Below are 16545 nucleotides of genomic sequence, written 5' to 3'. Positions count from 1 at the left end.
TTGAAGACTTGCTATGCTTTAGGACTTAATATTTCTTCTGTTTCAAAGTAACCAGATAACCATGGAAGGACCTCATGGGCTTAATATCAATACATCGATGCTTTCATTTTGCAAAAAAAAAATAAAATAAAACCATTGTATTTACAGGACTTGTTTTATAGTAGTGTTTAGGGCAGTGTGTGCTTCCCACACAAGATACTAGGTACAGGTGCACAACAGAAGTCCTCTAATGATGGAGAACAATAAGATTTTCTCTTTGCAGTGGGTGTGAATAGTCTGTAGGAAAGATGTATCTGGTAAGAAAAATTTGCCTTTGACCTGTGGCATATCTGTGTGGTTAACTGGCTGGAGTCACCGGAGTTAGGAGATGTTCTTCATGCCACAGATGAAGCTCTGAGCTTTGTAGTGCACACACAGCTTTGGATAAGGAGAAGTTTCTTGGTAAGTATTGTAATAATGTGTTGAGCCTGAATTATTTACTGCATCTTGAAAGCAAAGTATCAAGGGACACGTGGGTTTTTTTTTTTTCCCTAAGCAGAATAAACAGAGAACCAAGAGCAAGTGAAGATGTTAAACTTCATCTGCAGCCATTTGGCAGATGCAAGTTAACTTCCATGGAAAATGGGTTCTGTAATGCTGAAAGGCAGATACATAAAGCTGGGTGTGCTGATAAGGCTTTTCTAATTTAGCTTCTCATCTTTTTTTTCCTCTTTTTCCAACAAGACACGATTGAATCCAGTGTGAAGCAGAGGGCAGAAGTTGACCCTCAGTGTAATTAACCAGTGCTGTTCAGAACTGTTGTCTGTGTGGTGTTGGCAGCTGCATCTTTTACATACTGAGCATTCTTCATGAACAGGAAACTGTTCCAAGAAACTAATGAGTCACAGGGAAGAGCATGTAGCCAGAGATCCAGAGGATAACGGGCAGCAGGTAGAAGAGGCTGTGAGCAGCTCTGAGCTCTCCAGGCTGGACCAGACCAAGGAGCAGATTCCACCACCTCTGTGTGCCCCAGACTGGCAGTTTTTAATTGATGCTGTCAGTGATATGTTAAAAGTGGTACATTTGGCAACCATGGTTTTCACTGGCACAGTGGGAGTGTCTTAAAAGCCTTAAAAATATGCTGAGAAATACAGAGGAGAAACTATGTTTATTTTTGATGTACATGAGTCTGGTTAGGAATATGGCAGGAGTTACAGGCAACAGAGGATTTGAGCAAAGTGGTGACAAATAGCTGAAGTTATTACATAAACGATTAGAGTAACTATTTGGAACACTTTTTTTGTCACATTAAGGCTGTACAGGACTTTGTATAAAACTGTTTATTCTGTATATTCCTACTGTTGATGAATACTTCCATCAGGTTGGACCCTTCAACACCAAAAATATCTTGAGAAGATGAACAGAAAAAAAAAATGGAGAAAAAAGCTAGAGAAGAGGGAATTAATTTTGGCACATCTGTTCTAAAGAGGAATGAGAATTCTTACTGATGTAGCCTTAGAGTGGTTCTTGTGCACTTCCAAAATATTCTGAAAGAGCTCATGAACAGAGCAGCTTGCCTGAACATTATTTCAAAGCAACTTCAAACAAATTTCTGAAGTAAAAAACTTAGATGTAATTATTTATGTTATTTAAGGGCTAACGTATGAATAGGGGCTTTGGAAGAACAAGTTCTGTATAAAAGTTTTATTTATTTGCAGCTGAGGTCAGGGATACTTTAAAGGTTCAGAAAGGTATGATGTGGAGAGAAATCCACTGCTCAAAATTCATTGGGAAGAACGCTGAAAAAAGGTGTCACTTCCTCTGTCAAGAAATGTTAATTATTTCAGTGAGACTTGGAAATTGTGGTAAAGGAGCAGAAAATGGAAGCCTTGAAAGAGATTCCTCGAGTTATTCACAGCAAGGAGTGATTTCAGGTTTGTCTCTTTAGTCTGTCCTGCCCTCCTTCACTGTCCATGTCAACATGGGGTGGGTGGGGAGGGTTGAAAATAGTCCACCAGTCCAGATGGCTTTGTTTGAGAGTTTGTAGAGAAGTGCAGGGGCTTTCACTGTAAGAGACCTAAAGTGAAAGGGGAAAATGGAACAGTGGAGAGATGGGCATTGGCTGTAAGTGGCTACAACTTCTGCTGCTCATCTGTCGGGAATCTGGTCTGCTTTCATGTACTCATTGATTTTCTTTCATCAGCTTCCTAAAAGGAAGTGTTTTGCACCGACTTAACACTGAGACCGACTTGAGGAGTCAGCTCTTGTTCACCTCAGCTGTTGTTTCTGGTAACTTATTCCAGGCAGCAGAGGAGCAGATTCCGAGCACTGCTCAGCCTGCACTGGAGTCAGATGTGTCATCAGATGTGAAGCTGCCGTGGACTTCTCTTCTGCTCCCCTGTGCTCAGCCTGACACAGCACCCCCTGCTCAGGATGCCATGAGGAGGAGACTCCCCACCTCACTTGCTGTGTGTAGGGACAGTAGTTTGCTAATGCTTTTGCCTTTCCAGGCTTCTGCATGGAGTGGTCCAGATGAGCAAGAAACAAAGTGGTTCTTGTCACAGCATGCTAAGTGTGTAATTTTTTTAAGGGACTGTTTGTGATCTTAATCATTAACAGATGCCTTTACAGGGAGCTGCTGTGGTCTCGATAAACTGACCTAAATTAATTATTAAGAAGCCTAGTGGATAGTTGTAATTTTTTCAGTTAAAAAAAGACTTCTCATAGGTAAGACAGGTCACATTAGTCTTCTATATTCAGAGAAAAGTGCTGCCTGCCAACCTACTATTTGAATCCTATACTTAGATAGCAGGTACATGGCTTGTTTCTGCAAGAATTTGCCTTAATTTATTCCCTTATCTTTTGCTCAAATAGGCAGCAATTCAGTTTCGTGAGCTTTGAAGTTTTCTCATTCTTCCAAATAATGGAAGTTTCTTTAATAAATGGTTTTGCAAATCTTGAAAATAAGTCTCATTTGGCATCTGCAAGTTGAAAAGCTAATTGGATGAAAGCACTTACATTGTTCTGTTCCCAGAAGTAATGAGAATGCATATCATTAGGATGCTCTCTTTAATTCTATAGAAACTGTTCTTCTTTTTTTTTTTTTTTTTTTTGGCCCTGGCTTCCTTCCAGAACTTCAAAACTCCTGCCTCAATTAAAAATTTACAGTTTTAAAAAGTTTCTTAATCAACTGCACGAAACTGGAAAATAAAAAATCTGTCTTGCAAAACATCTGCTAAACGCTTAGTGACAAAGAAGTCAAAAATTACTTGTAAAGACATTGTCAGGCTAAGAAGGAAGAAAATAGCCTGCCTTAAAAGTGACCTGCAAAGAAGTTTTGGATCTTATGTTTGCAGAAAAGGATACATTTTTCTTTGAAACATATTCATTACTGTAGCAAAACATCTAAATTGTGATTTATGTTTGAGTATTCTCAGCACACGGCCAGAGTAGCTGTGTTGGGTTAGTGCACGAGCTTTGTGGTGTGCTAGTTCTGCCTTAGGTGTGACACACACTGCCAGTCTCTACTGGAAGATCTTGAAAAACTCTTTCTTGCAAAGAAGCTGTACTTTGATAACTTGAAAATGGGCTGGTACTTGAAGGAAAGCTCCTAGTACAGTTATTGGTGTTTATTCATATTTGTTGTTCTCACTTGAGCTGTGGTTGTGGCATTAAGTTTCTTTCCACTAGTTTGGTTCACATAGAACAAATGAATGAATGAACTGGACACTTGGAATACCAGGGAAGGCTGTGCTGTGTTTGCCTGGTCTCTCTGCCCCACTGGTGAAATTTTAGTGTAGTAACTGTGGTGTTCTCATGTCATACAGTCTTTTCAGCTTCTAGAAGCTTTTTATTCCTGTATCAGTGAGAAATAAGATCTGTTTTGCATTGCTGCCTTGTTGTGCCTCAGCCTGAAGTGGGAATTGCTCTGGAGAGCACTGTGAGCTCATTCCACCAGCCTGTCAGTTGTTGCTCTGTGAGTTTGCAGGCAGACACATGTGGAGAAGCGTTTCTTCAAGCATGACTCCACCTTCACTGCCATCAGCAGTGGGAAGCTATCTGGGACAAATGCAACCTTCCAAAAGCAAGACAGAGTAAGATTTGCTGGATCAGTGTTGAGGTTGCTCTGTTTGTACCGAGATCATTCTGGACCCTTCCAAGAGGGGGAAATACTGAACCCAGTGAGCGTTTGGTTTGGTGGCACACGGTGGGTTTGTGGTTCTCATCATTTTATGGTGCCTGTGGTGCATGCAGCTGGTGTAGAGCTTCAGCCTTTGAGTCCATTCTCTTTAGTATTTGATTGTATGCAAATCCAGCATGTTAGCCTAAGGAACTGTCCCTTGTGTTGCAAAGCAGTTTGAAAAAATGATCAATTTTCTGAAATCTGGGCACGGCAGATGTTGGATATTCAATTCAGAATTGTTATGTAAATATTCCAAACCATTCCAAGAATGGCTTCTAGGGAGCTGGTGTATTTATTTTAATCACAAGCTGGATAGTTCTTAATTTTAATTAACTGTACTTTAGGTGTTCAGGGGGAAACTATTGTGTGGCTTTGCTTTGCACAAATGGTGGAACATGGAGGTGATGTCTCGTGATATTCCAGACCAGGAACTTGTAGGCAATAGTAGAGGAGTTTATGTTAAAACTGTCTGATGATATTTATACTATTTTTCATTATAACCTCTGGCAATTCGAAGAATTACCAGACACAAAATACATTGAAGGGAGTTTCTTAATTTGAACTTGTTTGATACTCGACTTTGATAATTGATACTTTTAAAAATCTATTTCTATTTTAATTGTAAAGTTATCATTAAAATACAAAGGAAAATACTGAAAGTGTAATTATAAAGCTAAAGCAGACAGAGGTATTATATCCTCTGCATGTGCAGTAGTTGAGAAGTGAATACAGTTTTTGGGGAGCTAGTTACTAATTTCAGGATTTGCTTCATAAGAGTGGCTGTATTTATGCTTGAGTGCCCCTCTGCATTGTCTCCTTCTTTCCTTGTAAAAGACAAAAGTAAATCCAAGAGTTGTGTTGATGAACAGCTTCCCTTATCGAGTAGAAAGCTGGAGACCAAAATTGGGCCACTGGTGTAAAACATGGAAGAAAATGACATACATAAACATTGAAAGCATTGAATGCCTGGGTAATTGTATTGCTGTAGGTAATATTTAGATAGTATTTGTCAAAAAATTGGACAGTTTTATTTGATACTCTGAATATAAAAATGAAAACCAATTTTACTCAAACTAGATGAAATGAAAACTGTCCTTTTTCCCCCCTGAGTTCTCGAATAGCTGCACTGGCATCATTCTGCCAGTGAGGGGGAGATCCATAATCTCTCATTTACCTGAGGTCACTTCAGAAGGAGATTATTTCATAGACAGTACAGATATCAGAAATGATCTTAGCTGAAAGGAAGCAGCTGTGTAACACATGAAAATATTTAGTCCATTTTTTTGGCAGTTTTATTACCAGTGTGAGTTTATCCTGTCTGTGGCTTTTTAATCCCTTGCTGTACGGGCACATCTAAAAAGTCACGCTGATCATGATTAGATGAAGCTGCTTTTGGCAGGGCTGTTCCACAGGAATGTGATTTCTGTGCACGTTAATGAAATATTCACACACATATAGTTAAATATGTATTAAAATCTGTGGATAGGAGCAAATTAGAAGTTTGCTGTCCTCGGGTCTGTGGGGTTTTAGCAGTGGAAAGAAACAAGTAGAACTCATAGAAGCTCATTTTTTTCTACAATATGTGTCCTAAAAGTTTGTTTAAAAAGTGTAGCTACTATTAGTGCTGTGTTAGACTTAAAACACTCCTCTCAGAAATTCCTTGAGCTGTCATGGTTTGTTACTGGTTGTCCTGCTGGAAATGCCAGATTTTAGGTGACTGGTCTTTCTCCCAAAAAATTGGTTCAACAAGCTGCCTCCTGGTCTAAGGCAGCAGCAGATTTCCTTGCTCCATAGATGGCTCATTCAGATTAACATATGCTTTGTGGTGAAGTTAGTTTCTGTGTAGACTTTTTTGTGGGTGGCTAATTTGGGTTGTTTTTCCTTGCTTAGCTTAGTAGTTCTATTTAAGCTGTTGCTGGATGTCTGTTAGAAGTGACGCAGTCCTATTTGTGGATGCTCATTTCTGGCATCCACAAACTCCATTTTAATAAGATGCATCCGTGGGATAATTCCCTAAAATGGCTCTCTTGTATCATGATCCATTTTCCACCTGACATACTTAGTTTTGGTAGTGTTTTGGAAAGACTTTCTTAGGCTTTAAAGGGGAGTAATTTGAAGAATAATCAAACTAGCAAAGCCTTTGTCTTGTGATGGAGTTTCTTGGTTCTAAGGAGCAGAAATTAATTTTGATTTTTCCATTTGGTGGCCATTAACAGTATTCCTCTCTAGGTTGTCTAGTGCCTCAGGGAGCACCCTGTGCTGGAGTTTTCCTGCTGAGGTGATGGGTGCAGGAGAGATGGTGATTTAAAGGATTTTCTTTTCCTGCTCGGCCACCTATCTCCACAGATTGTATGGAACCAATGTAATCTGTGCATTGTGTACCCTATTCCAAGCTCTGCTGAAAACCAGTCAGCCCAAAATCTAGAGGTGGAAAAGTGTATTAGCAAGGCTTTCTAAGGAAATTAAAACTTAGTGTAGCTCTCCTTCAAGAATGAACTGTAGTGAGATCTACTGAGAGCTTCTAGTCTTGTAGGTCATAGAGCCATGTCTGAGGTACATGAAATAAAAGCTCAGGAGTCCTCAAAGTTTTACTGCAATTTTCAGCCTGCTTAGCAGCAAATCTCCTTGTCAATGAACCTTGGTGCAGATTAGTCTTGAGGGGGAGGGAAATCCTGACGTTGGAGACTTTATTAAGTACTTTGATTTGACAGAGACTTTTGCTGCTGAAGTGTTACTGGAGGTTATTGAAGCCTGTGTTCGTGTTGTATTAAGCTGACCAGTGCTGAAGTTCTAAAGAACTCTTAATAATGGGATAAATGGCCAAATTTTTTGTTTATTTGTTTTGTTGTTATGTTCCTAAATAAAAAATTGACCTGAAAATCTTGGTCCCAGAGTGACACTTTGGGCGATTGAAAGTTATAAAATCATCAATAAAAGATTGTTGTTGTGTATGGTTTATAAACATCCACATCAGAAAAGTGAAGTCAGTGTGTTTAATTGGGATTCCATTTGTTATTTATGTGCAGCCTTCTCTGTGCAAAACCATGTACAAAAAAAAGTGTATTCAATAATTACACAGTATTTTTGAGTGTTCATTTAAAATAATAGGCTTCCTTGATAATGGGTTACAAAAAGCATGAAGAAGGCTTTCTTGGGTTCCAAGTATGTTGAATCCAGTTTTCTGTTTTTCTGTGTTTTAGCGTGGCATTATGTTTTTGTAATTGATTTAATTTAAATTTTCTGAACATCCACAGTTGGTTTTCAAAATTTAATATCTAGCTGCAGATTATCCTTGGGTTTTGCAGTTAGGAGGCAACTTCTTCAGTACTAGAATCTAAATATGCCAGACTTACAGTTGAAATGAAATCTTTCCTTTCTGGCTGAAATTTTTAATGCCACATTTTTGCGTGCAATGAAGTTTTTTTGATATTACTAACACTGATTTGGGAGCATCTGTCTCTAACACCAGTTTTGCACCAATATGTGGTGCAAAAGTTTTGGGGGTTTTGTTTTTGTTTTGTTTTTGTTTGTTTGTTTTTAGTTGTTGTATTTAGTTTCAGAATTTACCAGAACCACATTCTTCAGTGTCCCAGAAACAAAACTATTCTTAGAAAAGTGAAGTTATGGCTGGATGCAAATAACAGATTTGTATATGATGGTTTTTGCCCCTTAACCACTTTTACTGTTCTTAAAATAGAATCTGTCTGGATTTGTTTCTTGGTTTCTGCTTTGAGAGAGGTGCTAATGTGTCCCAGTTATGAATAAACTTTCATGTAGTGTTTTTGGTGATGTTTCCCACTTCACAGATGGGCATTTGAGGCTCTGAGAGTTGAAGGTTCTAGGAAATCTTTAGCAGGTTTGAGTCTTGAGTGGTGTTCATCCTTCTCCAAATTTAGCCCAAATACAACCATTGGAGTGGAGGTGACAAGTACTAGATGTCCTCCTGTGGTTGCATAGGGATTGTGGGAATTATTCCAGTATTTGCTTAGTGTTTTTAAGACTAAAATTCTGGGAAGCTCATGTACAGGTTGCCTGTCCTAACTGATTGTGTCCTTGTAGGCTCAGCAGGTGTGGGATGAGGGGTTCAAGGTGATGGGACTGCATTAAAAGCCACTGTAATATTGCTGAAGAGGTGTCTTCACATGTTACACTTGTGTTAAAAATACAGACTTCTTTTGGCTAGAGGTTTAAAAATGCAGTGTATAAAATATGGGTTGAGAGAGTTTGTCATCTGGTTGTCTGTGCTTCCACCAGCTACGATGGGGTATCTGAAAAATGCAGAATGTAGTAATCTTTTTCCCAAAGTTGAGGAAGAATGGTGGATGCTGTGTCTCAAACATAGGCAGAAATGTATAAATTGGAAGACTATAACAAAAAGAATATAGTTCTTTCCCATGGCAATAGTGAGAGTTGATCTGTCCCTGCCAAAAAAAACCCCATGGATAAAGTAGACTTTCTACCTGAGTCTTTTCACAGCTTTCTTCCCCTTTTCATGTCTGTCTGTACTACTACACCAAGAAAAATATACTGTAGCTTACACAGAACGCTGTTCTACTCTGCATGTGTGTAAAACTGATTTAATGTACAACTGAAAGTACTGAAATGGGTGTGGTGGCAGAGAAGGACTGAAAGCAGACAAGAATTGCTGAGTGAAATTGTTAGATATTTTAAACTTCTCATCGCTCCAGTCCTCAAAAGTGACCTCAAAAACAAGTCATTTTGAGGAATTCTGAAGCAATCAGGAGAGCCAGTGGAAAAGGTCTGTTAAATGTGTGGGGGGTTTGTTTGATGGGTTTTTATGGCATTTTAAAAATATGATTGCACAATGTGAATTATACCACATTCAGTTTCCTCTGTACCAGCTCTCAGTATCTAAGAGGCTACAAGTAAATATCCCTTAGCTGAGACCAGGATATCTAGAATTTGTGGCAGCTACTTAGTGTGCTATTTTCTGTACACAAGCTTCCAAGTTCAATGTGAGATCTAAATAAGCCAGCCAGTTGGAGTCTGAAAAATAGTCTGGTACAGAAATTACAGTAACAATTTTAACCTTAAAATCTTAAGGCCACAGCGAAGGTCACTTAACTCATTTGATAACGTGGCAGAGCAGCTGAAAGGTAATCTTTGCTCTAGAATTTTGGGGGCATTGTGCCTTCTGTAATTATGCATAATAGTAACTGTAGTCATTCAGAGTGAACAGCTGACTTGCTTGGATTTCTTAATAGTGCAGCGAGCTCTGCCAACTGCCATTATTGCTTGTGCTGTTCCCTGTCCTTCTGTTCCCTGCCGGGGGGGTTATTTAACTTTGCTAAGTAGCTCTGACATCTTTGCTGTGTCGCTGCTGTTCAGAGGTGTGTGCAGCTGCCTCCTGTTCTTACTCACAGCACAGTGAGTCCAAACTTAGTCCAGTCCTTAAAGTGCTGCCGTGCACTAAGAGAGTCCAGACTAACAGCTGCCTCACTGATAGAATGTGTCACTGTTAGGGCAAATTAAGAGTCACTTGGTGAACCTGGGACTTGCCAATGTATTCTGTGCACAAGTTAAACATGTCCTGTGTTAAAACACCTTGTAGGTTGTTCTACAGGAGTGATTCCAGTGCTCTGGCATGGGAATGTAGCATGTACAACTAAAGTTTGGATGAAAAGGCAGAGCTCTTGGAGCTGGATAGTTTCATGTGGCTCAAAACCATGCAATTATCTCTTCGTAACTGTTGTTGGATGGCACTGGGTGCTTGTTTAATGTGTGACTTGGCAGGAGTGTTTGTAGAGGGACACATGGGCTCTTTAGAGGGAGGGTTTGTCATCCCTGGCTTGGGTACCTGGTCTAAAGTCTAATTTTGCGAGATTATCTTCTTTGGCAACCAGTATCAGGTCTAAATTTAGTTAAATATGAATATATTGACCTGCCTAATTGAAAAGAACACTGTGTGATGCTTGATTTATTTCTGCAAGTCACATTGCTGAGGAATGCATAATCATTATAAATGTTTTAATCATTATGAAATATTCAGTTTATTTTTCTCTGTAGTATAAGTTTGGAAAAACTTGTCAAACAGTATGAATTTCAGTAATATCAAAGGCATAGAGCTCAGCTGTAATGAGCAGACTAATTTTTGTAAATTTAACATAAAAAGGTGTTATTGGGGAACGCGGTTACTGTCTCCTGTTCTTTAAGCTCTCAAATGTAGAAAGAACAGTTGTTACAGTTAAGGTCTGTCCACCTATGAAGTGTGTCTTGCTCTGTAAAGAAGAGTTATGATTAAGATTTTCCATGTTTCATCTCTACCAGAGGTGCAGGCTTTGGAAAATATGACAAAACATTATCTTAAACCATTCTCAGACTTCTTTCTGCTCTGTCTGCATCTGTTAGGGCTTTGTAAATTTGAGGGGTAAGAAATGACCTGATTTGTTTTTTTTATTTCCTTTTTTTTTTTTTTAGTTTGGTTTCTTGGTTTGCTTTGTTTGCCAGCTTCCAGATTATTCACAGTTGTGAAGCTACTTCATGTGTACAAAATCCTTGACTAGGATGAGTCTTTTGCTGCAAATGAAAACTGTATATGAGTTGTTTGCACTTGAAAGGATATGTGAGCATAGTGATTATAATGTAGGACTCCATACATGCTCACCTGGAAGCTTGTTTGCTGCCCTGTGTTCCTGGTAATTATCTGCGCAGTGCCTTCTGTGATGCTCCAGGATGATTGTGGTGGACTCTTTATCACAAATACAAGTCTGGGAGCAGAGAGTAACAGGAGAATTGAAGGGATGAATCTGCCAGCTTCATTCACAGACATTTTACTGAAGACTTTATGATAAACTGATTTTCCTCATGGAAGAGTAGCCTAATGTCTGATCTAGACTCCAGCTTGATAAACTAGTCTTCCTGGATTCAGGTCTCCAGACTGGCTGAAAGCAGTTCTGTGGCCGTGAATAATCCTGATGGGCAAAGCTTGACATGTTGTTGAATTGCAAATAAGTGTTGAGGCAGCCTGCAGAGTGAATGGTTGCTTGAAATATGCTGGACTGATAACTCCAAAGATAAGCTTGTCAGAATTCATGTGTCAGGCTGGGTGGGTTTTCCCTTCCCTGCACCTATAGTTTGAGTAGTGAGCTGTGGCTTCCAGTGGAACCTTGCAGTGTCAAAGTGTTTTTTTGGATAGATGAGGGATGGCCTAACAGCCAAACTGAGGTCTGTGATCTGCTTGGTGGGCTGGGTTCACCCTGCTTCCATCCTGTGTTTCATGGGTTTGGATGACATGAAGAATGACTGTTGGTGTAACACTTGCTGTTGAAATAGCCAAATGCTGACTAATCTGGAAAAAAAATCTGGGAGTTACTGGCTTTTCGTGAGGGGAGAATATATTTCTTAGCCATGTATGTGGCCCCATAGGAAGCTGAAGACTGTCCCCTTGGCAACAGCCTGCGTGGGTTGTAATAGAAAAGCATCTGGCCCAAGTTATGCTGAAGCTGAACCACCCCAAGGTTATTTGCCATCTTAATTTTTTCGTCTTTTCAATCATGGCTTGTAAATTGAAGTAGAAGGCAGAGGAGGATGGGAATGTTATCATTCCTATATAAAAAATTTCCACCGTCTTTTGACATTGCTTAATATTTCCATGGTCTTTTGACATTATTTAATGTCTGTCATGACTAAGTAAGGGCTTTGTTCTTTAGGCTGCTTGTCCTTGCAGACTCTCCTTAATTCATGAGCACCTTGAATGTGAATCAAGTTCCTTTTGAAGATTTTCTGCAGCTCTGAGTTTGACATTGGAGCTTGTTGATCACCAGAGGATTTGAGATCTGAGCAGGATGTCTTGCTTCTTGCTGCCTGCTTTAGAACAAAACACAGGGGTATTTGAGCATACATAGATAGCTATTCTGGAATTCAGATGGAAATATATAAAAAATTGCTGTTGTAAAGAGGCTAGCAGGATTTTTGGAGTGTTAAATCAACTGTATAGTAATGTTCTGGTTAAGTGAATGCTCCTTGTGTTCCTGCCTGGTGATGAACAGCAACTCTGGCATGTTCCTTCTGAGAACTTGTACTGAAGTATCAGTGTTAATTACTGGGTTCTTTCTCTCAAGGCCTTCTATTCCAGAGGAAGGAAGGAGGAAAGAGATGACCTGCTCTAACAGCCCTCTAATTTACTGCTGCAGGAACAACAGTGTAACTCTTGATTTAAGGGATTCTCACCCTCCCTGTCTGATCTACCGTGTTCCTAGTTTTGATAAACAAAAAAGTCTTACTCTGTGTATTTAGTTTCTCTGGCTGCTGTGTTTGTGATGATTTTAATTGGAAAAAAAGCAAATTCCAGAAATACTGTACTGCAGTTAATGGTGTCTCAGCACTTGGCTTCGGGAGTGGGTGAAGTCATTGAGCTTCCCCAGTGGAGAAATAGCTGCTGGTGGAAACTTTGCATGTTTGTGGGGATTAGGATTGGGGTTTAATTATTTGTTTTGTAGTGAAATCATAGATGGTATTTATCACTTCTGCAGTGTTTGATGTTAATTAAATGCTGATGCTCGGGATTTTGTGATGTTCAAATTGTAGAGATGGAAATAGTTCAGAATTCCTAGTGTTACATAAGGATAGAGGTTTCTGGAGTTAATGCATTCTTTGGCATCTCCAGTATGCTGAAGTGAAACAGCATTAGTGGTGTTAAATATGCTGTCCACTTCTGCCCTGTGAGCTCTGACTTAAATGCTGGCTTATATTCAAACTGTTTTACTTTTCTGTTGGTTTTCTTTACAGGCAAATTTTGAGGAGTGAACAGGAGGTACCAGACTAGATGAGTTTCCAGCGAAATGTCGGAAAAGTCAGGCCAGAGTACAAAAGCAAAGGATGGAAAAACAAAGTATGCAACACTCAGTCTGTTTAATACTTACAAGGGAAAGTCACTGGAAACTCAGAAAACCACAGGTGAGTGAACTGTCTGCAGTGGTGCATTCTCTTGGTTTCATCATCACTGCAGTGCTAATTAAGGGTGCAAAGTATATGAGCACTTAACCACAGCAAGATTGTTTCTTACCTGCTTGGTCCAGCAGTGAAGTGGAAGGGTTGTGGAAAGCAGCATTCGTTATAGTTTTTGGTTAGCTGTAAACAAGAGTGTCAGTTCAGAGACAGCATTTGCAGTCTAGTAGGAAGTAGAATGTAGGTAAATAAAAACTGGTTTATAGCCGTGGCTCCATTTGTTATCAGCAGATGAGATGCCATTCCCCAGCTGTGCTTTTCACTGCAGTGAGGTTTGAGGTACTAGAAGTGTTTGATTAAGGAGAAGGCAATGCTTGTTTTCAGGTCGGGTGCTTTGTCTGTTTTGTGGACAAACACTGGGTGAAACTTGCAGTGACACCTCCAATAAGGTGACCGTGAACCTGCTTTTTTGTGACTGATGGGATTGAGAACCAGAGGAGAATGAGATTCTGAAGGTTTTGAATTTGATTTGACATAGTGTAGCCTAAGTTGAGGGTAAAAGAGGGAAAGTAAATTCAAACTTTGTTAAAGTTTGCCACAATATTGTTTTTAAAGGTTGAAACTGAGTAGTTTGTGATGACGCAGCTTGCCCAGGGCAGTAACTTGTACTTGTTCACCTGAGTTGATTACTTGGTAGGTTAAGTGTCCTTTGTGGTGCATTAGCTTTGTACTGCTTTTTTTTATGCTCGTAGTCTGGAGTTAATGCACTTTGTAGGAATGTTTTTGTGAGGGCAACATCTGCCAACTGAAATTGGCAGCAAAAAAGAACTGGGCTGGACCCATGTGGGTATTCCTGGACTCATCAGTGTACACTAAGTTCCAAAAGGAGCAAGAGAATTATGCTTGACGAAATATTGAAGGATATTAAGACATCAGCATCATATTTTAAGTGGCTTCTCTAGCTTTCTGTCACCGTTGTGTGTAAAGGTGGGTCCATATATCCTTTTCAATCTGGAATAACGGCTGTTCAAAAAGTACTCAAGTTCTCCCAAACCAAGTATTTCCAATTGCCTTTTTAAAACATTCAGTTATGAAGCATTTTGAATTTCTGTTTCTTGTACTCTGAAACTTTTCTGACTTCCTCGCAGGACGTTTCTGTGTGGCTTTGCGTAAGCCCTGTCTGCCAAACAGCCCCACTGACTTGTCCTTTCTGCTTTGCCCTGCAGTTGCCGCACGCCATGGATTACAGAGCCTTGGAAAAGTTGCTATTTCCAGGAGGATGCCTCCCCCAGCCAACCTGCCCAGTCTCAAAGCAGAGAACAAAGGCAATGACCCCAATGTGAACATTGTGCCTAAAGACGGCACAGGATGGGCTTCGAAACAAGAACAGCACGAAGAGGAAAAGTAAGAGAGCAATGAGCTCCGCCTTGATTTGCTGTGCCAGTTCTCTCCAGTTTCCCCAAAACTAGGGATGGGCAGGGCCTGGGGAGGAATTGGCTAGACTTAGAATCATAGAATCAGCCGGGTTGGAAAAGACCTCTGAGACCGTCAAGTCCAACCCTTGATCCCCTGTGGTTACCTGAGTGCCACATCCTGTCTCATCTTAAAAACCTTCAGGGATGGAGAATCCACCACTTCCCTGGGCAGCCCATTCCAGTGCCTGATTACCTCCTCTGTAAAGAATTTCTTCGTAATATCCAACCTAAACCTCCCCTGGTAGAGCTTGAGACCATGCCCTCTTGTCCTACTGCTGGTTACCTGGGAGAAGAGACCCACCTGGCTACAACCTCCTTTCAGGGAGTTGTAGAGAGTGATGAGGTCTCCCCTGAGCCTCCTCTTCTCCAGGCTGAACAAGCCCAGCTCCCTCAGCCTCTCCTCACAGGACTTATGCTCAAGTCCCTTCACCAGCCTTGTTGCTCTCCTCTGGACCTGCTCCAGCACCTCGACATCCCTCCTGAACTGAGGGGCCCAGAGCTTGATAAAGTCCTCAGAGTAGCTGCCAGAGAGGAAATAGCACCACTACTAATTTTTGTGAGGAGGAATTTTGCTGTTAGGGGCATAGCTAAAAAAAAAACACCCACAAAAACCACACATACAAAAAAACCCCTCACACTTAAAATGGAAGTGGTCTACCTAAAAATTCCACATGAGGGAAGAGTATTTCCTTTAGCCACATGGTGGCTACCTCTGTGTAAGTTTTGATGTCTGCTTAAAGGAAATATTTTTGTAAGATCAGTGTAACCACCTTTAATAAAATTCTCTTGAAACTCTAGGAGGAACCCTGAGATGCACAGCGGCTAAATAATAATAATATTCAAATTCATGAAAGTATGCAAAAATCTGTTTAATTGTGATTGTGCTGAGCTATGGCACAGAAAACGCAGAAACTCTTGATTTATATACATTTATTTGAATCTCTGCTTTATTTTTCTAATGGTTCTTGATATTTGCACTTCAGGATTTTTTGCTAGAATGCCATAAATTCTGCAGACTTAAAAAATTTTCTGTCTTAAACTGTACTATTGTTTCAAACTCCTCCAATATGTTGTGAAACCAAAACAGAAGTGATGGCAATGTTGATGCACTTTATGCTGTGTATAATATAACTTTCCCATGCTCAATGCAGTTTCGTCTGCTAAATTTGTTTCACATTTGTACAGCTGAAGAAAATAGAAGCTACAACTTTTCAGTTTCTACTTGGAAAGTATTACAAAGCAGATATTTTGCCACGTAAGCTTAAAATAGGATGTGATTCTCACTACATACGTAGAAGCAAGGTTTAAATGTTAATTCTTTATCATACAGATTGTTCTGAAAAACAGTTGAAGCTAGAGGCACTGACTGTATGTTTTTAGCACTCGTGAAAGCAAAAGATGAGGTTTAAAGCTTTTCTTCCCCATCTTGCCATCCCTTTATTTATTTGTGTACTTTTTTTACATTTAAATGTCAATTTTTGCCATCTCTTTGAAAAGCTATTAGACTTCAGGAGTTGTGTTCAGTCTTTTATTTTAAGCTTTTGAAACTGCAAATTTACAGTTTTCTGCCCCGTGTTTTGCTTGATACTTTAACAACATCTTCCTATACTGCAAGGTCACTTGCACTTTGTCCTGTTAAATCTGTAGCTTGTTTGACTAAAACACATTTTTTTCTGCATCTTTGCTTTTCCATGGCCTCCTGCATGTGTTATATTCCAGTAGTTGATGTTATGTTTTAAAATAAGTGACTGTCCTTTATCTGCAGTTGGAAGTGTTTTGCCTTTGTGTTTGCATATGTATTATTCTGATAAAGGCCTTGAAGACCCCATACAAGTAAAACAAGGAGGGGGAGGGATTTGCTCCCAGGAGCAGGTGTGTATGCCCAGGCCATGAGTAGATTCTCCTAATTTGGACCATCTAAAGTGTTTGCTCAAGTCTTCAGGCCATTTGTGTAACTACTCCCCTATTTCTCTGATATTTCAACATGCTTGAAGTGCTGCA

At 39.9% G+C, this 16545-nt stretch overlaps 1 protein-coding gene across 8 annotated transcripts in view; it reads left to right on the top strand.

The window, feature by feature from the left end:
- PRRC2C (proline rich coiled-coil 2C) overlaps positions 1 to 16545 on the top strand; it is a 71067-nt gene that overhangs the window by 3670 nt on the left and 50852 nt on the right. For all 8 annotated transcript variants that reach the window (XM_032697119.1, XM_032697121.1, XM_032697125.1 and 5 more), the window contains exons 2-3: positions 12911 to 13078; positions 14296 to 14473. In XM_032697119.1, the coding sequence (XP_032553010.1) occupies positions 12964 to 13078; positions 14296 to 14473 (293 nt within the window). In that variant the 5' untranslated portion in view covers positions 12911 to 12963. The remainder of the gene's footprint in view (positions 1 to 12910; positions 13079 to 14295; positions 14474 to 16545) is intronic.

This window comes from Chiroxiphia lanceolata, chromosome 9 (assembly GCF_009829145.1).
Source record: "Chiroxiphia lanceolata isolate bChiLan1 chromosome 9, bChiLan1.pri, whole genome shotgun sequence".
NCBI lineage: Eukaryota > Metazoa > Chordata > Aves > Passeriformes > Pipridae > Chiroxiphia > Chiroxiphia lanceolata.
Note: the sequence above shows the minus strand (reverse complement) of the source record. Positions and strands in the feature narration are given on the sequence as shown.